Source organism: Salmo salar, chromosome 29 (genome assembly GCF_965601325.2).
Source record: "Salmo salar chromosome 29, fSalSal1, whole genome shotgun sequence".
NCBI classification, from domain to species: Eukaryota; Metazoa; Chordata; class Actinopteri; order Salmoniformes; family Salmonidae; genus Salmo; species Salmo salar.
Genome location: NC_138319.1, coordinates 44,022,174 through 44,047,030, shown reverse-complemented (window position 1 = coordinate 44,047,030; position 24,857 = coordinate 44,022,174). Strand labels below are relative to the sequence as shown.

General features: G+C 44.3%; 1 protein-coding gene across 1 annotated transcript in view; it reads right to left on the bottom strand.

Moving 5' to 3' along the window:
• LOC106590716 (vasoactive intestinal polypeptide receptor) overlaps window positions 1–24,857 on the bottom strand; it is a 165,339-nt gene that overhangs the window by 122,535 nt on the left and 17,947 nt on the right. The window contains exon 3 of the mRNA XM_045710828.2: window positions 9,363–9,482. Coding sequence (XP_045566784.1) covers window positions 9,363–9,482 — 120 coding nt within the window. The remainder of the gene's footprint in view (window positions 1–9,362; window positions 9,483–24,857) is intronic.

The following is a 24,857-nucleotide window of genomic DNA, read 5'->3' as shown; positions in this document are numbered from 1 at the left end:
TTGCCTCTGGACTTTGGGGAGACAGTGACTTCGCCTGCCAGTCCTTCCCAGAGGGACAGAATTCACCATGTTAGTATGTAGAGGTTACAATGGAGGAGGAACTCATGGTTTAGTTAGGGGGTTGCTGGGGTTGCGGGCAGCAATGTGTACAAGTTTGCTGTACATTACTGATTTATACGTGTGGGTATATGGTACCTGTTAGGGATTGAGGGGCTTTCTGGGATGTGCTTTGGCATATGATGCTGTATATAAGTGTGTTAGCTAGCAGACACCGACGTAATGGTCACATAAGCTAACACAGTTGTCTTCATGCTACAAGATTTTACCATCGTCAGCCATCAACATCGTTAAGCCCTGCACAACAAAGGTTCTGTTTCCTATTTAACTACGGATAATAAACAATACTGAACTGGGACCGCTGGCCGAGGTCATTTATTTCAACAAAACACAACACAAGGAGAGTACAATTAACATCTGTTTCACAAACACACAGCACCATTCATATTTCATACGACTTGCAGTTTATATGTAAATTTTTCAATAGTGTATAAATAATGCATGGGGATAGATGAGGATGTGTGATGATGTTAGCTGCTCAAGTCCTTTGTGGTTCTCTACATAACCGCAGTATCTCCTGAAGCCTGCACTGCTCCCTTGTCCCATTTCTCTGTCTCTCTCTCTTTCTCTCTACCTACCTCTCTACCCCTCTCTCTCTCTGCCCCTCTCTCCCTCTCTATACCTCCCTCTCTCTCTACCCCTCTCTCTGTCTCTCTCTCTCTCTCTGCCCCTCTCTCTCTCTCTCTCTTTCTCTCTACCTACCTCTCTACCCCTCTCTCTCTCTACCTCCCTCTCTCTCTCTACCTCCCTCTCTATACCTCCCTCTCTCTCTACCCCTCTCTCTCTCTCTACCCCTCTCTCACTCTCTACCCCTCTCTCTCTCTCTACCCCTCTCTCTGTCTCTCTCTCTACCTCTACCTCTCTCTACCCTCTCTCTCTCTCTCTACCTCTCTCGCTCTACCTCTCTCTCTACCTATCTCTCTCTCTCTACCTCTCTCTCTCTCTACCTACCCCTCTCTCTCTCTCTACCTCTCTCTTTCTCTCTTCTGCTCCATCTCTACCTCCCTCTCTACCTCCCTCTCTACCTCCCTCTCTCTCTCTCTACCCCTCTCTCTCTCTCTACCCCTCTCTCTACCTACCCCCCTCTCTCTCTCTCTCTCTCTCTCTCTACCTCTCTCTACCTCTCTCTCTCTAACCCTCTCTCTCTCTACCACTCTCTCGCTCTCTACCCTCTCTCTCTCTACCTACCCCTCTCTCTCTCTACCTCTCTCTACCTCTCTCTTTCTCTCTACCACTCCCTCTCTACCTCCCTCTCTCTCTTTCTCTACCCCTCTCTCTCTCTACCTCTCTCTACCTCTCTCTTTCTCTCTACCACTCCCTCTCTACCTCCCGCTCTACCTCCCTCTCTCTCTTTCTCTACCCCTCTCTCTCTACCCCTCTCTCTACCTACCCCTCTCTCTCTCTCTACCTCTCTCTACCTCTCTCTCTCACCCTCTCGCTCTCTCCCTACCCCTCTCTCTTACTGTCTTTCTCTCTCTCTCTACCCCTCTCTCTCTCTCTACCTCTCTCTTACTGTCTCTCTCTTTCTCTTTACCTACCCTTCTCTCTTACTGTCAATTCAATTTAAATTTAAGGGGCTATATTGGCATGGGAAACATGTTTAAATTGCCAAAGCAAGTGAAATAGAAAATAAACAAAAGTGAAATAAACAACATGAAATTAACAGAAAACATGACACTCACACAAGTTCCAAAAGTATTAAGCCATTTCAAAGTGTTGTATTGATGTGCAATTAGTTAAAGTACAAAAGGGAAAATAAATAAACATAAATATGGGTTGTATTTACAATGGTGTTTGTTCTTCACTGGTTGCCCTTTTCTTGTGGCAACAGGCCACAAATCTTGATGCTGTGATGTAACACTGTTGTATTTCACCCAGTAGATATGGGAATTTATCAAAATCTGATTCTTTGTGGCTCTGTGTAACATATGTGTCACTAATATGGTCATACATTTGGCAGGAGGCTATGAAGTGCAGCTCAGTTTCCACCTCATTTTGTGGGCAGTGTTGCACATAGCCTGTCTTCTCTGCCTGTCTTCTCTTGAGAGCCAGGTCTGCCTACGGTGGCCTGTACATAGTCTGTACATAGTCTGTACATAGTCAAAGACTTCCTTAATTTTGGGTCAGTCACAGTGGTCAGGTATTCTGCCAATGTGCACTCTCTGTTTAGGGCCAAATATCAATCTAGTTTGCTCTGTTTTTTTGTAAATTCCTTCCAATGTGTCAAGTAATTATCTTGTTGTTTTCTCATGATTTGTTTGGGTATAATTGTGTTTCTGTCCTGAGGCTCTGTGGGGTCTGTTTGTGTTTGTGAACAGAGCCCCAGGACCAGCTTGTTTAGGTGGCTCTTCTCCAGGTTCATCTCTCTGTAGATGATGGCTTTGTTATGGAAGGTTTGGGAATCGCTTCCTCTTGGGTGGTTGTAGAATTTAACATCTTTTCAGGACTTTGATAGTTAGCAGCCTAATTCTGCTCTGCATTATTTGGTATTTTACGTTGTACACAGAGGATATTTTTGCAGAATTCTGTATGCAGAGTCTCAATTTGGTGTTTGCTTCATTTTGTGAATTATCGTTTGGCATGCGGACCCCATACCTCACAACCATAAGGGGCAATGGGTTCTATAACTGATTCAAGTATTTTTTGCCAGATCCTAATTGGTATGTCAAATTTTATGTTGCTTTTGATGGCATAGAATACCCTTCTTGCCTTGTCTCTCAGATCGTTCACAGCTTTGTGGAAGTTACCTGTGTTAAGGCCGAGGTATGTATAGTTTTCTGTGTGCTTTAGGGCAACGGTGTCTAGATGGAATTTGTATTTGTTGTCCTGGCAACTGGACCTTTTTTGGAAAACCATTATTTTTGTCTTACTGAGATTTACTCTCAGGACCCAGGTCTGTCAGGGCCCAGGTCTGTCAGGGCCCAGGTCTGTCAGGGCCCAGCTCTGTCAGGGCCCAGGTCTGACAGATTCTGTGCAGAAGATCTAGGTGCTGCTGGAGGCCCTCCTTGGTTCGGGACAGAAGCACCAGATCATCAGCAAACAGTAGAGATTTGACTTCAGATTCTAGCTGCAGACTGTTCTTGTGCCCTCGCTAATTCGTTGATATATATGTTGAAGAGGGTGGGGCTTAAGCTGTATTCCTGTCTCACCCAAACCCCCTGTTGAAAGAAATGTGTGTTTTTTGTCAATTTTACCTGCACAGTTGTTGTTTGTGTACATGGATTTTATAATGTGGTATGTTTTTCCCCCAACACCACTTCCCATCCATTTGTACAGCAGACCCTCAGACCCTCGTGACAAACTGAGTGAAAAGCTTTTTTTAAATCAACAAAGAATGAGGAGACTTTGCTTTGGTTTGGGTTTGTTTGTTTGTCAGTTAGGCTGTGCAGGGTGAATACGTGGTCTGTCGTACGGTAATTTGGTAAAAAGCCAATTTTACATTTGCTCAGTACACTATTTTCGCTGAGGAAATGTACAAGTCTGCTGTTAATGATAATGCAGAGGATTTTCCCAAGGTTGCTGTTGACGCATATCCCATGGAAGATATTGGGGTCAAATTTGTCTCCACTTTTGTGAATTGGGGTGATCAGTCCTTGGTTCCAAATATTGGGGAAGATGCCAGAGCTAAGGATGATGTTAAAGAGTTTATGTATAGCCAATTGGAATTTGTGGTCTGTATATTTGATCATTTCATTGAGGAAACCATCAACACCACAGGCCTTTTTGGGTTGGAGGGTTTTTATTTTGTCCTGTAGTTCATTCAATGTAGTTGGAGAATCCAGTGGGTTCTGGTCGTCTTTAATAGTTGATTCAATGATTTGTATTTGATCATGTATATGTTTATGCTGTTTGTTCTTTGTTATAGAGCCAATCAGACTGGAGAAGTGGTTTATCCATACATCTCTGTTTTGGAAAGATAACTCTTCGTGTTGTTGTTGGTGTTGTTGTTGGTGTTGGTGTTGGTGGTGGTGGTGTTGTTGGTGTTGTTGGTGTTGTTGGTGTTGTTGTTGGTGTTGGTGTTGTTGGTGGTGGTGTTGGTGTTGTTGTTGGTGTTGTTGTTGGTGTTGGTGTTGGTGGTGGTGGTGTTGTTGGTGTTGTTGGTGTTGTTGGTGTTGTTGTTGGTGTTGGTGTTGTTGGTGGTGGTGTTGGTGTTGGTGTTGTTGGTGGTGTTGTTGTTGGTGTTGGTGTTGGTGTTGGTGTTGTTGGTGTTGGTGGTGGTGTTGTTGTTGGTGTTGGTGTTGTTGTTGTTGTTGGTGTTGGTGTTGGTGTTGTTGTTGTTGTTGGTGTTGTTGGTGGTGGTGTTGGTGTTGGTGTTGTTGGTGGTGTTGTTGTTGGTGTTGGTGTTGGTGTTGTTGTTGGTGTTGGTGTTGTTGTTGGTGTTGGTGTTGTTGTTGGTGTTGTTGGTGTTGTTGGTGTTGTTGGTGTTGTTGGTGGTGGTGTTGGTGTTGGTGTTGGTGTTGGTGTTGTTGTTGGTGTTGGTGTTGGTGTTGTTGGTGTTGTTGGTGTTGTTGGTGGTGGTGTTGGTGTTGGTGTTGTTGGTGGTGTTGTTGTTGGTGTTGGTGTTGGTGTTGGTGTTGTTGTTGGTGTTGGTGTTGTTGGTGTTGGTGTTGTTGGTGGTGTTGGTGTTGGTGTTGGTGTTGTTGGTGTTGGTGTTGTTGGTGGTGTTGTTGTTGGTGTTGGTGTTGTTGGTGTTGTTGGTGTTGGTGTTGGTGGTGTTGTTGGTGTTGGTGTTGTTGTTGTTGGTGTTGGTGTTGGTGTTGTTGGTGTTGGTGTTGGTGTTGGTGGTGTTGGTGGTGTTGTTGGTGGTGGTGGTGGTGGTGGTGTTGTTGTTGGTGTTGGTGTTGTTGGTGTTGGTGTTGTTGGTGTTGGTGGTGGTGTTGGTGTTGGTGTTGTTGGTGTTGTTGGTGGTGGTGTTGTTGTTGTTGTTGGTGTTGGTGTTGGTGGTGGTGTTGTTGTTGGTGTTGGTGTTGGTGGTGGTGTTGGTGTTGTTGGTGTTGGTGTTGTTGTTGGTGTTGGTGTTGGTGGTGGTGTTGGTGTTGTTGTTGGTGTTGGTGTTGGTGTTGGTGGTGTTGGTGTTGGTGTTGTTGGTGTTGGTGTTGTTGGTGTTGGTGTTGGTGGTGGTGTTGTTGGTGTTGGTGGTGTTGTTGGTGTTGGTGGTGGTGTTGGTGTTGGTGGTGGTGTTGGTGGTGTTGGTGTTGTTGGTGTTGGTGTTGGTGTTGTTGGTGTTGGTGGTGGTGGTGTTGTTGGTGTTGGTGGTGGTGTTGTTGGTGTTGGTGGTGGTGTTGGTGTTGGTGTTGGTGGTGGTGTTGTTGTTGGTGGTGGTGTTGGTGGTGTTGGTGTTGTTGGTGTTGGTGTTGTTGGTGTTGGTGTTGTTGGTGTTGGTGTTGTTGTTGGTGGTGGTGTTGGTGTTGGTGGTGGTGTTGTTGTTGGTGGTGGTGTTGTTGGTGTTGGTGTTGTTGGTGTTGGTGGTGGTGGTGGTGTTGGTGTTGGTGTTGTTGGTGTTGGTGGTGGTGTTGTTGGTGTTGGTGGTGGTGTTGTTGGTGTTGGTGGTGGTGGTGTTGTTGTTGGTGGTGGTGTTGGTGGTGTTGGTGTTGTTGGTGTTGGTGTTGGTGGTGGTGGTGTTGGTGGTGGTGGTGTTGTTGGTGGTGTTGGTGTTGTTGGTGTTGGTGTTGGTGGTGGTGGTGGTGTTGGTGTTGGTGGTGGTGTTGTTGTTGGTGTTGGTGTTGGTGTTGGTGGTGGTGTTGTTGTTGGTGTTGGTGGTGGTGTTGTTGGTGGTGGTGTTGTTGTTGGTGTTGGTGGTGGTGTTGTTGGTGGTGTTGGTGGTGGTGTTGTTGTTGGTGTTGGTGTTGGTGGTGGTGGTGGTGTTGTTGTTGGTGTTGGTGGTGGTGTTGGTGTTGGTGTTGTTGTTGGTGTTGGTGGTGGTGTTGTTGGTGGTGTTGGTGGGTGGTGTTGTTGTTGGTGTTGGTGTTGGTGGTGGTGGTGGTGTTGTTGTTGGTGTTGGTGGTGGTGTTGGTGTTGGTGTTGTTGGTGGTGTTGGTGGTGGTGTTGTTGTTGGTGTTGGTGTTGGTGGTGGTGGTGTTGTTGGTGTTGGTGGTGTTGGTGGTGGTGTTGTTGGTGTTGGTGTTGTTGGTGTTGGTGTTGTTGGTGGTGGTGGTGGTGTTGGTGTTGGTGGTGTTGTTGGTGGTGGTGGTGGTGGTGTTGTTGGTGTTGGTGGTGGTGGTGGTGTTGGTGTTGGTGTTGGTGTTGGTGGTGTTGGTGGTGTTGTTGGTGGTGTTGGTGTTGGTGGTGTTGGTGTTGGTGGTGGTGTTTGGTTTATTATGTAACAGTGTGATGTTGATTACCAAGGATCAGTTCAAACAGGGTTAATGATAATATTAATAAGGTGTGTTTTTTTATTTAATTACAGCTGCATAGCTAATGTTATTTATTGTGTACAAACACTATATATATATATATATATATATATATATATATATATATATATATATTATAAATACACTTGATTGTGAAAGTTTTGTATATTTTGGTTTGGTCCATCGTGGGGTATCTGTGTTACTGTACCCTCCTATTATTGTATATTTTGGTTTGGTCCATCGTGGGGTATCTGTGTTACTGTACCCTCCTATTGTTGTATATTTTGGTTTGGTCCATCGTGGGGTATCTGTGTTACTGTACCCTCCTATTATTGTATATTTTGGTTTGGTCCATCGTGGGGTATCTGTGTTACTGTACCCTCCTATTGTTGTATATTTTGGTTTGGTCCATCGTGGGGTATCTGTGTTACTGTACCCTCCTATTATTGTATATTTTGGTTTGGTCCATCGTGGGGTATCTGTGTTACTGTACCCTCCTATTGTTGTATATTTTGGTTTGGTCCATCGTGGGGTATCTGTGTTACTGTACCCGCCTATTGTTCTCTCTTGCCTGACCTTCAGCTAGCGAGGTATGTTGTCCTTGGCTCCGCTACTGTTCAATATAAAACCGTGGTAATGTTACACAATGTGCTGTTATGCAACCATACGTTTGTTACAATATGTACAATATAAAGATTTATGTTAACAAGTTTCACCGAGCTCGCTAGCTAGGGTACCTGCTGTAACTTGTGAGTACTTGGGACAGTGTTTGAGTGAGTTTCCATGTGTTCGCGCAGGTAGCTGAGAGCTGTGACTGCACCAAGGGCTATAATATTGTGCGTTGTCTGTTCATGCGCAGGGTAAATAAAAATCCAACCAGCAGACCTTCAGTTGTGGCAGTGTTCTCAATAAATTACACATCGCAGAACAAACCACGCTACCTCATTCATCTCCATTTTGGATAGATAACGCTTTGTGTTTGTTTAATGTTTTCCAATTTTCCCAGAAGTTGTTAGAGTCTATAGATTCTTATATTGAGCTGATTTCTGACGTGCTGTTCCTTATTTTCCCGTAGTGTATTTCTGTATTGTTTTAGTGATTCACCATAGTGAAGGGGTAGACTCAGGTTTTCTGGGTCTCTGTGTTTTTGGTTGGACAGGTTTCTCACATTTCTTTCTTAGGTTTTTGCATTCTTCATCAAACCATTTGTCATTGTTGTTCATTTTCTTAGATTTTCTGCTTGACATTTTTAGATTTTATAGGAAAGTCAAATACACTGTTTAGGTTTTCTACTGCCAATTTTACACCTTCACTATTACAGTGAAACGTTTTGTCCACTTTCCTTCCATCTATAGCATTTCTTAATATTATTCAGTACCTTTGGCTTTGATGCCTCATGATTGAGTATTGCTCTGTTCAAGTAGACTGTGATTTTGCTGTGACCTGATAGGGGTGTCAGTGGGCTGACTGTGAACGCTCTGAGAGACTCTGGGTTGAGGTCAGTGATAAAGTAGTCTACAGTACTATTGCCAAGAGATGAGCTATAGGTGTACCTACCGTAGGAGTCCCCTCGAAGCCTACCATTGACTATGTATATACTCAGCGTGCGACAGAGTTGCAGGCCAGATGGAAGCCACTCCTCAGTAAAAGACCTGGCAAGCAGCTCTAGGAAGAGTCTTGGTGGTTCCAAACTTCTTCCATTTCAGAATGATGGAGGCCACTGTGTTCCTGGGGACCTTCAATGCTGCACAAAATGTTTTGGTACCCTTCCGCAGATCTGTGTCTCGGCACAATCCTGTCTTGGAGCTCTACGGGCAATTCCTTCGACCTCATGGCTTGGTTTTTGCTCTGACATGCACTGTCAACTTTATATAGTTAGGTGTGTGCCTTTTCAAATCATATCCAATCATTTGAATTTACCACTAGTGGACTCCAATCAAGTTGAAGAAACATCTCAAGGATCATCAATGGAAACAGGATGCACCTGAGCTCAATTTCGAGTCTCGTAGCAAAGGGTCTCAATGCTTATGTAAATAAGGTATTTCTGTTTTTTATTTTTAATACATTTGCAAACATTTCTAAAAAACTGTTTTTGCTTTGTCATTACGGGGTATTGTGTGTAGATTGCTGAGGATTTGTATTTATTTAATACATTTTAGAATAAGGCTGTAACATAACAAAATGTGGAAAAAGTCAAGGGGTCTGAATACTTTCCGAAGGCACTGCATATTCTCTATTCTGTATTCTCTGTATATTCTGTATTATATATTCTGTGTATTATGTATATTCTGTATATTATTTATTATATATGCTGTATATTCTGTATTCTGTGTTCTCTGTATTCTGTATATTATATTTAGTATACATTCTGTGTATTATGTGTATTCTGTATTCTATATTCTGTATTCTCTGTATTCTGTATATTGTTTATTATATAGTCTGTATATTCTGTATTCTATATTCTGTATTCTATATTCTGTATTCTATATTCTGTATTCTATATTCTCTGTATTCTGTATTCTGTATATTCTGTTTTATATATTCTATATTATGTATACTGTGTATTCTGTATTCTGTATATTGTTTATTATATAGTCTGTATATTCTGTATTCTATATTCTGTATTCTATATTCTGTATTCTATATTCTGTATTCTACTATTCTCTGTATTCTGTATTCTGTATATTCTGTTTTATATATTCTATATTATGTATACTGTGTATTCTGTATTCTGTATATTCTTTATTATTTCTATGATGGATTCTGTACTCTGTAGATATATGTATATTCTGTATTCTATATATTCATTATGATATATTCTGTATTATGTATTGTATAATAAGTAATGTTTACCTTTATATTTGACTATATGGTGGGAGAAGTAATATTTACCTTTATGTTTGACTATATGGTCAGAGAAGTAACTGAAGTACTTAGGACACTTGATGGTGATGACCTCTCCCACCCTGGCAGACGGCCAACAAGCGATGATATCCCACATCCCTTGACAACCTGCCCAGAGAAAGAGAGACATGAAAATTAGGATTACTGTGTGTATATATATATATATATATATATATATATATATATATATATATATATATATATATATATATATATATATACATATACAAACACACACACACACACAAGCCTGTTTGTCCATGGTGTCTGGAGCCAGATGAGAATATTCACAACACAGAGAGAGTTATCCTGGCACCTCTAACACATGCTCTCAGACAACAAACGTTTGGACACACCGACTCATTCAAGTATTTTTCTTTACTTTGACTATTTTCTACATTGTAGAATAATACTTGTAGAATAATAGTGAATACATTAAAACTACGAAATAACGCATATGAAATCATGTAGTAACCAAAAACAAATCCAAATACATTTTATATTTGAGATTCTTCAAAGAGGTCACCCTTTGCCTTGATGACAGCTTTGGGTTAGGGTGGGTCTACACGCTTGGCATTCTGTTCACCAGGAACGCTTTTCCAACAGTCTTGAAATCCCACATAGGCTGCGCACTTGTTGGCTGCTTTTCCTTCACTCTGTGGTCCAACTCATCCCAAACCATCTCAATTGGGTTGAGGTTGGGTGATTGTGGAGGCCAGGTCATCTGATGCAGCACTCCATCACTCTCCTTCTTGGTCAAATAGCCCTTACACAGCCTGGAGGTGTGTTGGGTCATTGTCCTGTTGAAAAACAAAGGATAGTCCCACTAAGAGCAAACCAGATGGGATGGCGTATAGCTGCAGAATGCTGTGGTAACCATGTTGGTTAAGTGTGCCTTGAATTCTAAATAAATCACTGACAGTGTCACCAGCAAAGCACCCCCACACCATAACACCACCTCCTCCATGCTTCACCGTGGGAACCACACATGCAGAAAGCATCCGTTCACCTACTCTGCATCTCACAAAGACACACTGGTTGGATCCAAAAATGTAAAATGTGGACTCATCAGACCAAAGGACAGATTTCCACTGGTCTAATGTCCATTGCTCGTGTTTCTTGGCCCAAGCAAGTCTCTTCTTATTTTTGGTGTCCTTTAGTAGTGGTTTCTTTGCAGCAATTTGACCATGAAGGCCGATTCACGCAGTCTCCTCTGAACAGTTGATGTTGAGATGTGTCTGTTACTTGAACTCTGTGAAGCATTTATTTGGGCTGCAATTTCTGAGGCTGGTAACTCTAATGAACGTATCCTCTGCAGCAGAGGTAACTCTGGGTCTTCCTTTCCTGTGCCGGTCCTCACGTGAGCCAGTTTCATCACAGCGCTTGATGGTTTTTGCGACTGCACTTGAAGAAACTTTCAAAGTTCTTGACATTTTCAGGATTGACTGACCTTCATGTGTTAAAGTAATGATGGACTGTCGTTTCTTTGCTTATTTGAGCTGCTCATGCCATAATATGGTCTTGGTCTTTTCCCAAATAGGGCTATCTTCTGTATATAGAGATATATCATAGAGATAGAGATATGGAGCGATACCATAGAATAGAGATATAGAGAGATACCATATAGATATAACATAGAGATATGGCTTTCACTTCAGCAGTAATAAATTCCTGAACTTCTTTGAGGAAAAGATCATGATCATTAGAAAGCAAATTACGGACTCCTCTTTAAATCTGCGTATTTCTCCAAAGCTCAGTTGTCCTGAGTCTGCACAACTCTGCCAGGACCGAGGATCAAGGGAGACACTAAAGTGTTTTAGTACTATATCTCTTGACACAATGATGAAATTAATCATAGCCTCTAAACCTTCAAGCTGCATACTGGACCCTATTCCAACTAAACTACTGAAAGAGCTGCTTCCTGTGCTTGGCCCTCCTATGTTGAACATAATAAACGGCTCTCTATCCACCACATGTGTACCAAACTCACTAAAAGTGGCAGTATTAAAGCCTCAATTGAAAAAGCCAAACCTTGACCCAGAAAATATAAAAAACTAAATTGGCCGATATCGAATCTCCCGTTCCTCTCAAAAATCTTAGAAAAAGCTGTTGCACAGCAACTCACTGCCTTCCTGAAGACAAACAATGTGTATACAAAATGCTTCAGTCTGGTTTTAGACCCCATCATAGCACTGATACTGTACTTGTGAAGGTGGTAAATGACCTTTCAATGGCGTCAGACCGAGGCTCTGCATCTGTCCTCGTGCTCCTTGATCTTAGTGCTGCTTTTGATACCATCGGCCACCACATTCTTTTGGAGAGATTGGAAACCCAAATTGGTCTACATGGACAAGTTCTGGCCTGGTTTAGATCTTATCTGTCGGGAAGATATCAGTTTGTCTCTGTGAATGGTTTGTCCTCTGACAAATCAACTGTAAATTTCGGTGTTCCTCAAGGTTCCGTTTAGGACCACTATTATTTTCACTATGTATTTTACCTCTTGGTGATGTCATTCGAAAATATAATGTTAACTTTCACTGCTATGTGGATGACACACAGCTGTACATTTCAATGAAACATGGTGAAGCCCCAAAATTGCCCTCGCTGGAAGCCTGTGTCTCAGACATAAAGAAGTGGATGGCTGCAAACGTTCTACTTTTAAACTCGGACAAAACAGAGATGCTTGTTCTAGGTCCCAAGAAACAAAGAGATCTTCTGTTGAATCTGACAATTAATCTGGATGGTTGTACAGTCGTCTCAAATAAAACTGTGAAGGACCTTGGCGTTACTCTGGACCCTGATCTCTCTTTTGACGAACATATCAAGACTGTTTCAAGGACAGCTTTTTTCCATTTACGTAACATTGCAAAAATCAGAAATGTTCTGTCCAAAAATGATGCAGAAAAATGTATCCATGCTTTTGTTACTTCTAGGTTAGACTACTGCAATGCTCTACTTTCCGGCTACCCGGATAAAGCACTAAATAAACGTCAGTTAGTGCTAAATACGGCTGCTAGAATCCTGACTAGAACCAAAAAATTTGATCATATTACTCCAGTGCTAGCCTCTCTACACTGGCTTCCTGTTAAGGCAAGGGCTGATTTCAGGTTTTACTGCTAACCTACAAAGCATTACATGGGCTTGCTACTACCCATCTTTCCGATTTGGTCCTGCCGTACATACCTACACGTACGCTACGGTCACAAGACGCAGGCCTCCTAATTGTCCCTAGAATTTCTAAGCAAACAGCTGGAGGTAGGGCTTTCTCCTATAGAGCTCCATTTTTATGGAATGGTCTACCTACCCATGTGAGAGACACAGACTCGGTCTCAACCTATAAGTCTTTATTGAAGACTCATCTCTTCAGTAGGTCCTATGATTGAGTGTAGTTTGGCCCAGGAGTGTGAAGGTGAACGGAAAGGCACTGGAGCAACGAACCACCCTTGCTGTCTCTGCCTGGCCGGTTCCCCCTCTTTCCACTGGGATTCTCTGCCTCTGACCCTATTACAGGGGCTGAGTCACTGGCTTACTGGTGCTTTTCCATGCCGTCCCTAGGAGGGGTGCGTCACTTGAGTGGGTTGAGTCACTGACGTGGTCTTCCTGTCTGGGTTGGCGCCCCCGCTTGGGTTGTGCCGTGGCGGAGATCTTTGTGGGCTATACTCGGCTTTGTCTCAGGATGGTAAGTTGGTGGTTGAAGATATCCCTCAGGTGGTGTGGGGGCTGTGCTTTGGCAAAGTGGGTGGGGTTATATCCTGCCTGTTTGACCCTGTCCGGGGGTATCATCGGATGGGGCCAAAGTGTCTCCTGACCCCTCCTGTCTCAGCCTCCAGTATTTATGCTGCAGTAGTTTGTGTCGGGGGGCTAGGGTCAGTCTGTTATATCTGGAGTATTTCTCCTGTCTTATCAGGTGAACTGTGTTAATTTAAACATGCTCTCTCTAATTCTCTCTTTCTCTCTTTCTTTCTTTGTCTCTCTCAGAGGACCTGAGCCCTAGGACCATGCCTCAGGACTACCTGGCATGATGACTCCTTGCTGTCCCCAGTCCACCTGGCCGTGCTGCTGCTCCAGTTTCAACTGTTCTGCCTGCGGGCTATGGAACCCTGACCTGTTCATTGTGATTACTATTATTTGACCATGCTGGTCATTTATGAACATTTGAACATCTTGGCCATGTTCTGTTATAATCTCCACCCGGCACAGCCAGAAGAGGACTGGCCACCCCTCATTGCCTGGTTCCTCTCTAGGTTTCTTCCTAAGTTTGGGCCTTTCTAGGGAGTTTTTCCTAGCAAAGGTGATTCTACACCTGCATTGCTTGCTGTTTGGGGTTTTAGGCTGGGTTTCTGTATAGCACTTTGTGACATCTGCTGATGTAAGAAGGGCTATATAAATACATTTGATTTGATTTGGTTTAGATATAGAGAGATACCATAGAGATAGAGATATAGTGAGATACCACAGAGATAGAGAGATACCATCAAGATAGAGATATAGAGAGAAACCATAGAGATAGAGATATAGCGAGATACCACTGAGATATAGAGCGATATAACAGAGAAATAGAAATAGAGAGATACCATAGAGATGGAAACATAGACAAATACCATGGAGATAGAGATATGGAGAGATAAAATAGAGATAGAGATATAGAGAGATAACATAAAAATATAGATACCAAAGAGATAGAGATATAGAGAGATAATATAGAGACAGAGATAACATAGAGATAGAGAGATGCAATAGAGATAGAGTTATAGAGAGATAATATAGAGATATAGAGAGATACCGAAGATTTGGAGATATAGATAAAAACCATAGTGATAGAGAGATTCCATTGAGATATAGAGAGATACTATAGATATATAGAGAGATACCATAGAAATATGGAGAGATACCATAGAGATATAGAGATACCGTAGAGATATAGAGATACAGATAAATACAATAGAGATATAGAGAGATTTTATTGAGATATAGAGATATACCATAGAGATATATAGATATAGAAAGATACCATAGAGATATATAGATATAGAAAGATACTATAGAGATATAGAGAGATACCATAGAGATATACAGAGATACCAAAGAGATATACAGAGATACCATAGAGATATAGAAAGATACTATAGAGATATACAGAGATACCAAAGAGATAAAGAGAGATATGATACGTGAGATGTGGGAAAAGCAACAGAACAACACATTGTCTACACTAGTGGGATTCAACTCTGACCCTACGATGTCTACTGTAGATGTTTGGGTTGGTTTTTCTGTAGGGGTTAGGGTGGGTCTACTGTAGGGGTTAGGGTGGGTCTACTGTAGAGGTTAGGGTGGGTCTACTGTAGGGGTTAGGGTGGGTCTACTGTAGGGATTAGGGTGGGTCTACTGTAGGGGTTAGGTTGGGTCTACTGTAGGGGTTAGGGTGGGTCTACTGTAGGGGTTAGGGTGGGTCTACTGTAGAGGTTAGGGTGGGTCTACTGTAGGGGTTAGGGTGGGTCTACTGTAGAGGTTAGGGTGGGTCTACTGTAGGGGTTAGGTTGGGTCTACTGTAGGGGTTAGGTTGGGTCTACTGTAGGGGTTAGGGTGGGTCTACTGTAGAGATTAGGGTGGGTCTACTGTAGGGGTTAGGGTGGGTCTACTGTAGAGGTTAGGGTGGGTCTACTGTAGAGGTTAGGGTGGGTCTACTGTAGGGGTTAGGGTGGGTCTACTGTAGAGGTTAGGGTGGGTCTACTGTAGAGGTTAGGGTGGGTCTACTGTAGGGGTTAGGGTGGGTCTACTGTAGAGGTTAGGGTGGGTCTACTGTAAGGGTTAGGGTGGGTCTACTGTAGAGGTTAGGGTGGGTCTACTGTAGAGGTTAGGGTGGGTCTACTGTAGGGGTTAGGGTGGGTCTACTGTAGGGGTTAGGTAGGGTCTACTGTAGGGGTTAGGGTGGGTCTACTGTAGAGGTTAGGGTGGTTCTACTGTAGAGGTTAGGGTGGGTCTACTGTAGGGGTTAGGGTGGGTCTACTGTAGGGGTTAGGGTGGGTCTACTGTAGAGGTTAGGGTGGGTCTACTGTAGGGGTTAGGGTGGGTCTACTGTAGGGGTTAGGGTGGGTCTACTGTAGAGGTTAGGGTGGGTCTACTGTAGGGGTTAGGGTGGGTCTACTGTAGGGGTTAGGGTGGGTCTACTGTAGAGGTTAGGGTGGGTCTACTGTAGAGGTTAGGGTGGGTCTACTGTAGAGATTAGGGTGGGTCAACTGTAGGGGTTAGGGTAGGTCTACTGTAGAGGTTAGGGTGGGTCTACTTTAGAGGTTAGGGTGGGTCTACTGTAGGGGTTAGGGTGGGTCTACTGTAGGGGTTAGGGTGGGTCTACTGTAGGGGTTAGGGTGGGTCTACTGTAGAGGTTAGGGTGGGTCTACTGTAGGGGTTAGGTTGGGTCTACTGTAGGGGTTAGGTTGGATCTACTGTAGGGGTTAGGGTGGGTCTACTGTAGAGATTAGGGTGGGTCTACTGTAGGGGTTAGGGTGGGTCTACTGTAGAGGTTAGGGTGGGTCTACTGTAGAGGTTAGGGTGGGTCTACTGTAGGGGTTAGGGTGGGTCTACTGTAGAGGTTAGGGTGGGTCTACTGTAGAGGTTAGGGTGGGTCTACTGTAGGGGTTAGGGTGGGTCTACTGTAGGGGTTAGGGTGGGTCTACTGTAGAGGTTAGGGTGGGTCTACTGTAGAGGTTAGGGTGGGTCTACTGTAGAGATTAGGGTGGGTCAACTGTAGGGGTTAGGGTAGGTCTACTGTAGAGGTTAGGGTGGGTCTACTTTAGAGGTTAGGGTGGGTCTACTGTAGGGGTTAGGGTGGGTCTACTGTAGGGGTTAGGGTGGGTCTACTGTAGGGGTTAGGGTGGGTCTACTGTAGAGGTTAGGGTGGGTCTACTGTAGGGGTTAGGTTGGGTCTACTGTAGGGGTTAGGTTGGATCTACTGTAGGGGTTAGGGTGGGTCTACTGTAGAGATTAGGGTGGGTCTACTGTAGGGGTTAGGGTGGGTCTACTGTAGAGGTTAGGGTGGGTCTACTGTAGAGGTTAGGGTGGGTCTACTGTAGGGGTTAGGGTGGGTCTACTGTAGAGGTTAGGGTGGGTCTACTGTAGAGGTTAGGGTGGGTCTACTGTAGGGGTTAGGGTGGGTCTACTGTAGAGGTTAGGGTGGGTCTACTGTAAGGGTTAGGGTGGGTCTACTGTAGAGGTTAGGGTGGGTCTACTGTAGAGGTTAGGGTGGGTCTACTGTAGGGGTTAGGGTGGGTCTACTGTAGGGGTTAGGTAGGGTCTACTGTAGGGGTTAGGGTGGGTCTACTGTAGAGGTTAGGGTGGTTCTACTGTAGAGGTTAGGGTGGGTCTACTGTAGGGGTTAGGGTGGGTCTACTGTAGGGGTTAGGGTGGGTCTACTGTAGAGGTTAGGGTGGGTCTACTGTAGGGGTTAGGGTGGGTCTACTGTAGGGGTTAGGGTGGGTCTACTGTAGAGGTTAGGGTGGGTCTACTGTAGGGGTTAGGGTGGGTCTACTGTAGGGGTTAGGGTGGGTCTACTGTAGAGGTTAGGGTGGGTCTACTGTAGAGGTTAGGGTGGGTCAACTGTAGGGGTTAGGGTGGGTCTACTGTAGAGGTTAGGGTGGGTCTACTTTAGAGGTTAGGGTGGGTCTACTGTAGGGGTTAGGGTGGGTCTACTGTAGGGGTTAGGGTGGGTCTACTGTAGGGGTTAGGGTGGGTCTACTGTAAGGTTTAGGGTGGGTCTACTGTAGGGGTTAGGGTGGGTCTACTGTAGAGGTTAGGGTGGGTCTACTGTAGGGGTTAGGGTGGGTCTACCGTAGGGGTTAGGGTGGGTCTACCGTAGGGGTTAGGGTGGGTCTACTGTAGAGGTTAGGGTGGGTCTACTGTAGAGGTTAGGGTGGTTCTACTGTAGAGGTTAGGTTGGGTCTACTGTAGGGGTTAGGTTGGATCTACTGTAGGGGTTAGGGTGGGTCTACTGTAGAGATTAGGGTGGGTCTACTGTAGGGGTTAGGGTGGGTCTACTGTAGAGGTTAGGGTGGGTCTACTGTAGAGGTTAGGGTGGGTCTACTGTAGGGGTTAGGGTGGGTCTACTGTAGAGGTTAGGGTGGGTCTACTGTAGAGGTTAGGGTGGGTCTACTGTAGGGGTTAGGGTGGGTCTACTGTAGAGGTTAGGGTGGGTCTACTGTAAGGGTTAGGGTGGGTCTACTGTAGAGGTTAGGGTGGGTCTACTGTAGAGGTTAGGGTGGGTCTACTGTAGGGGTTAGGGTGGGTCTACTGTAGGGGTTAGGTAGGGTCTACTGTAGGGGTTAGGGTGGGTCTACTGTAGGGGTTAGGGTGGTTCTACTGTAGAGGTTAGGGTGGGTCTACTGTAGGGGTTAGGGTGGGTCTACTGTAGGGGTTAGGGTGGGTCTACTGTAGAGGTTAGGGTGGGTCTACTGTAGGGGTTAGGGTGGGTCTACTGTAGGGGTTAGGGTGGGTCTACTGTAGAGGTTAGGGTGGGTCTACTGTAGGGGTTAGGGTGGGTCTACTGTAGGGGTTAGGGTGGGTCTACTGTAGAGGTTAGGGTGGGTCTACTGTAGAGGTTAGGGTGGGTCAACTGTAGGGGTTAGGGTGGGTCTACTGTAGAGGTTAGGGTGGGTCTACTTTAGAGGTTAGGGTGGGTCTACTGTAGGGGTTAGGGTGGGTCTACTGTAGGGGTTAGGGTGGGTCTACTGTAGGGGTTAGGGTGGGTCTACTGTAAGGTTTAGGGTGGGTCTACTGTAGGGGTTAGGGTGGGTCTACTGTAGAGGTTAGGGTGGGTCTACTGTAGGGGTTAGGGTGGGTCTACCGTAGGGGTTAGGGTGGGTCTACCGTATGTAGGGGTTAGGGTGGGTCTACTGTAGAGGTTAGGGTGGGTCTACTGTAGGGGTTAGGGTGGGTCTACTGTAGAGGTTAGGGTGGGTCTACTGTAGAGGTTAGGGTGAGTCTACTGTAGAGGTTAGGGTGGGTCTACTGTAGGGGTTAGGGTGGGTCTACTGTAGGGGTTAGGGTGGGTCTACTGTAGAGGTTAGGGTGGGTCTACTGTAGAGGTTAGGGTGGGTCTACTGTAGGGGTTAGGGTGGGTCTACTGTAGGGGTTAGGGTGGGTCTACTGTAGGGGTTAGGGTGGGTCTACTGTAGAGGTTAGGGTGGGTCTACTGTAGAGGTTAGGGTGGGTCTACTGTAGAGGTTAGGGTGGGTCTACTGTAGAGGTTAGGGTGGGTCTACTGTAGGGGACATGGGTATAGTTGACAGATATGAAACAGACCAAACCATTATCAATTTCTATTGGTCCAAAGAAGATCGATGCAGGGGTGTGAATAGGCTCATCTGAACAACCTATTTATGGCCCTGATGTTATTATGCAACTTGACTCTACATTGAACATTTCTGAAGGGAAGGTGACGTGGCAAATTAGACAACTGCAGGGCTCTACAGTTCAGAACCATGCTATTATATATGGAACCACTGAGTTTGACAGGTGTTGCTCCACCTCACAAAACAATATCCCATTAGCAAGGAAGCTATGGACACTACTACAGTAGTGATTAAAGATCGATGGGACATGGGTATGTTGAACAGGAAGCCACTACAGTAGTGAGTAAAGATCTATGGGACATGGGTATAGTTGAACAGGAAGCCATGTAAATCCAGCTACTCTGAAGCTTCCTCCAGATACCACTTTACTTGAACACGACTGTTGTGAGTTGGTTTTCGATCAGGTCTCTGATGGGTTTATAGAGTAATTCGCTGGAAAACCCTGAGTTTATCTTACACACAGCCGGTTCAAGCATTGTGGAGGGGTGGGTGTGAGGAAGGCAGGCTGGGCAGTTACTACAATGGACAATGTGATAGTGACAGGAAGGTTAGATTAGAGAAAAGCAGACATTTACTTTATGAGTGACACAAACTTAACTATTGCATACAACTCTCTAATGGGTAATACATCCCAACGGGGGGCAAGACGCAGTGCCAGGACAGAGGGGGATGGTAAACAAATATGTGACAGACATTGCAAGGTTGTCCATTTTGATGACAAAGCGGAGACTGGAGAATAAAGAACTGATTGATTAGCAATCGGGAGCCAATCTGGGGCGATGATCCGAACCTGATAAACTTCTATGTTGTATACAGCAGTCTTCATATTAAGGATATCTAGGTGAAATGACCAACGTTTCCCTGAAAGATCGGGACATGCTAACTTAGGGAAATCTATGAGAAATATCCATTTCTATTGAAACCAGGACATGTTCTTTCACTTTTTTTTGTTTCCTTCGTTACAGGTTATGAGAATCTATCGTCTGAGGCTGCACCAATCAATATCCCTCGATTCACAAGATCACCGGTGAAATGCAACCAGTTAGACGGAAGGAGAATTCCTCACTAATGGAAGAACATAATGTCTAATAGTTATCTATGGGACTGATACCAGAGCTGGTCATGTCTAATAGTTATCTATGGGACTGATACCAGAGCTGGTCATGTCTAATAGTTATCTATGGGACTGATACCAGAGCTGGTCATGTCTAATAGTTATCTATGGGACTGATACCAGAGCTGGTCATGTCTAATAGTTATCTATGGGACTGATACCAGAGCTGGTCATGTCTAATAGTTATCTATGGGACTGATACCAGAGCTGGTCATGTCTAATAGTTATCTATGGGACTGATACCAGTGGAAGAGCTGGTCACTTTCAAAGGACTTGGTGAATAGCTAATGTTTTTCATAATGTATATTTTTTTCATGTTTTTTATTGTTTTCTAAAAAGACATTGTAAGTATATTGATTTTTTAAATGTTCTAGGGGGGAGTGTAAGAATATGTCGAACATAAATACAAATCGCAGAGACAAGAGTACGAGAGGTCAAGAGTACGAGAGGTCAAGAGTACGAGAGGTCAAGAGGACGAGAGGTCAAGAGGACGAGAGTCAATAGAATACCAACGATCAATGGAAATTGTGTTTTTTCTGTAATAGGGTATTATTTATCAATGGTTCAGAGACATGGGAGGAACATGTCTTCTGAAATAGGATACTTGTTATTTGGCCATTGGCTAGTTTTATTGCAAGGAATTATAATTGGTCAAGCACAGGCTAGGGCTGAGTTATAAAACTACATGCTGTCCCTTTGTTCTGGGGAGGGAGAACCACTGGAGAGAATCACAGAGAGCATCACTGAGGACGAATAAACCTATTTTCCTCCCCCTGATTTGATTTCGGTCTGTGTTATTGAAGAGTAACATAAATTTGCCTACAACACTAACAATATGCATATACTTGCTTCAGGTCCTGAGCTACAGGCAGTTAGATTTGGATATATCATTTTAGGCGAAAATTGAGAAGAAAAAAAAAGAGTATGATCCTTATTAAACCTTCACAAAAGTTTTGAACAGGATATATTGCAGAAATTACCAACAAAAGCAAGTGCCTACCACACCCCAAAAAATGACAGAAACAGGTTAATGCTATTTATTTTACAACAGGCTTACTTATAGTGATCAAGTTCCTGAGGTTTAAGGACAAGGTAGCTGTTCTGGAAAGAGCCAAGAACTTGAGAGGAACGTATATCTTCCTCAACAAGGACTATCCTGAAATTGGGCGCCAGAAGAGGAAAGAACTGATCCCAGCCATTTACCAAATAGGGCTATTTTCTGTATACCTTGTCACAACACAACTGATTGGCTCAAGCACATTAACTTTTAACAAGGCACACCTGTTAATTGAAATGCATTCCAGGTGACTGCCTCATGAAGCTGGTTGAGAGAATGCCAAGAGTGTGCAAAGCTGTCATCATGGCAAAGGGTGGCTACTTTGAAGAATCTCAAATATAAAATATATTTTGATTTGTTTAACACTTTTTTGGTTACTACATGATTCCATATGTGTTATTTCATAGATTGCCAGTCTTCACTAGTATTCTACAATGTAGAAAATAGTAAAACAAATCAAGAAAAACCCTTGAATGAGTAGGTGTGTCAACACTTTTGACTGGTACTGTATATCTTCCTCAACGAGGACCATCCTGAAGCTATGTGCCAGAAGAGGAAAGAACTAATCCCAGCCATGAAAGCTGCCAGAGCGCGTGGGGACATTTCTTACATCTGCTATGACAGGCTCATTGTCCACCATCCCTCCCAGAAGCCTGGAAGGGATGAGAGAGCCAAGCCTATGGGTTTGTAGCTTCAACCCTGCAGCCCACACACACACACACACCAATTCATTAATGGACTGCTGAATGTATAGTTTTTCTCTTTCTTTTCCATATTATGTCTCTCTGATCAGCTACCCAGGAAAGGGCTGAAAATAGCCCATATTCATATATGTAGCCTTAGAAATAAGGATCATGAAATTAATAACTTGCTAACATCAGATAACATTCATATATTAGCCATTTCTGAGACTAACATAGATCATTCATTTCATGATACAGCAGTAGCAGTAGCAGTAGCAATAAAAGGATATAACATCTGTAGAAGAGACAGGAATGCTTATGGGGGAGGTGTTGCTGTATATATTCAGAGCCATATCCCTGTAATGCCTAGAGAAGATCTCATGTCAAGTGTTATTGAAGTGTTGTGGTTGCAGGTTCACTTGGCACATCTAAAGCCTTTTCTTTTGGGGTGTTGCTATAGGCCACAGAGTGCTAACAGTGTCGTGTTATAATGCTTGTATTGCATTATAATGTTTGTTTTATTCGACAGAATAGAGTATTCTGTTAACTATTGTGTGTGTTCTACTGAGGATGGGCCTCTATGAGATAGCACTGACAGAGGAGATTTACGATGTCTTTGGGTGATAAAACCTAAAGAGCATTCCAGATAACATGAGGTAATGTTTCTGTTCTATACCGTACCAGGGAGAGACGGGTCCAGTCTGGAGTAGGAGGACCAGACACTGGTCTGTTCTATACCGTACCAGGGAGAGACGGGTCCAGTTTGGAGTAGGAGGACCAGACACTGGTCTGTTCTATACCGTACCAGGGAGAGACGGGTCCAGTTTGGAGTAGGAGGACCAGACACTGGTCTGTTCTATACCGTACCAGGGAGAGACGGGTCCAGTTTGGAGTAGGAGGACCAGACACTGGTCTGTTCTATACCGTACCAGGGAGAGACGGGTCCAGTTTGGAGTAGGAGGACCAGACACTGGTCTGTTCTATACCGTACCAGGGAGAGACGGGTCCAGTTTGGAGTAGGAGGACCAGACACTGGTCTGTTCTATACCGTACCAGGGAGAGACGGGTCCAGTTTGGAGTAGGAGGACCAGACACTGGTCTGTTCTATACCGTACCAGGGAGAGACGGATCCAGTTTGGAGTAGGAGGACCAGACACTGGTCTGTTCTATACCGTACCAGGGAGAGACGGGTCCAGTTTGGAGTAGGAGGACCAGACACTGGTCTGTTCTATACCGTACCAGGGAGAGACGGGTCCAGTTTGGAGTAGGAGGACCAGACACTGGTCTGTTCTATACCGTACCAGGGAGAGACGGGTCCAGTTTGGAGTAGGAGGACCAGACACTGGTCTGTTCTATACCGTACCAGGGAGAGACGGGTCCAGTCTGGAGTAGGAGGACCAGACACTGGTCTGTTCTATACCGTACCAGGGAGAGACGGGTCCAGTCTGGAGTAGGAGGACCAGACACTGGTCTGTTCTATACCGTACCAGGGAGAGACGGGTCCAGTTTGGAGTAGGAGGACCAGACACTGGTCTGTTCTATACCGTACCAGGGAGAGACGGGTCCAGTTTGGAGTAGGAGGACCAGACACTGGTCTGTTCTATACCGTACCAGGGAGAGACGGGTCCAGTTTGGAGTAGGAGGACCAGACACTGGTCTGTTCTATACCGTACCAGGGAGAGACGGGTCCAGTTTGGAGTAGGAGGACCAGACACTGGTCTGTTCTATACCGTACCAGGGAGAGACGGGTCCAGTTTGGAGTAGGAGGACCAGACACTGGTCTGTTCTATACCGTACCAGGGAGAGACGGGTCCAGTTTGGAGTAGGAGGACCAGACACTGGTCTGTTCTATACCGTACCAGGGAGAGACGGGTCCAGTTTGGAGTAGGAGGACCAGACACTGGTCTGTTCTATACCGTACCAGGGAGGGACGGGTCCAGTCTGGAGTAGGAGGACCAGACACTGGTCTGTTCTATACCGTACCAGGGAGAGACGGGTCCAGTTTGGAGTAGGAGGACCAGACACTGGTCTGTTCTATACCGTACCAGGGAGAGACGGGTCCAGTTTGGAGTAGGAGGACCAGACACTGGTCTGTTCTATACCGTACCAGGGAGAGACGGGTCCAGTTTGGAGGAGGAGGACCAGACACTGGTCTATACAATGAAAACTGTTGACACAGCAGTTGCTGTCTGCTATGTTTTATAGATATCTTTCATACATAACTTAACCTTGGGACCCATTCTATGTATCTGTTGTTCGTCATGTACATTGAGAGGGGTGTATCTTGGCTATAAAAGATCTTTGTACTTTTGTGTTGTCACTTTCAATGGTTCATTAGAGATAGCGCATCATTGAAGGTCAAGTGCTTTTGCAAAAGCATCTAAATTATTAAAGATGTTGTTTACGTATAACTCTGACTGGTGTGTCAAGTTTGTAACTCTCCTCATTTGGTAATCCAGAAATTAGCCACCACAACAGTCAGTATCTAAATAATATGTGTGAAATGCTTGATAGTGTATGTGATGTAAACAGAGAGGTATCCTTTCTTGGGGACCTGAATATTGACTGGTTTTCATCAAGTTGTCCACTCAAGAGGAAGCTTCTCACTGTAACCAGTGCCTGTAATCTGGTTCAGGTTATTAATCAACCTACCAGAGTGTTTACAAACACTACAGGAACAAGATCATCCACATGTATCAATCACATTTTTACTAATACAGTAGAACTTTGTTCTAAAGCTGTATCTGTACCCATTGGATGCAATGATCGAAATATAGTGGCTATATCCAGGAAAGCCAAAGTTCCAACAGCAGGGCCTAAAATAGTGTATAAGAGATCATACAATAGATTTAGCTGTGACTTGTATATGGATGATGTAAAAAATATTTGTTGGACTGATGTGATTAATGAGGAGCATCCAGACGCTGCTCTTGATGAATTTATTAAATTGCTTCTTCCAATTATTGATAAACATGCAGCTGTTAAGAAACTGACTGTTAGAACTGTTAAGGCTCCATGGATTGATGAGGAATTGAAAAACTGTATGTTTGAAAGAGATGATAAAAGGAATGATGGGAAAAAACTTTGGAGTACTGTAAATGAAATTATGAGCAGAAAGACAAATTCAACTCCACCTTTCATCCAATCAGATGGCTTATTCATCACAAAACCATTTGATGTTGCCAATTATTTTAATGATTACCTCATTGGAAAAGTTGGCAAACTTAGGCAGGAAATGCCAACAACGAACACTGAGCCATCATATTCATGCATAAAAAACAAATA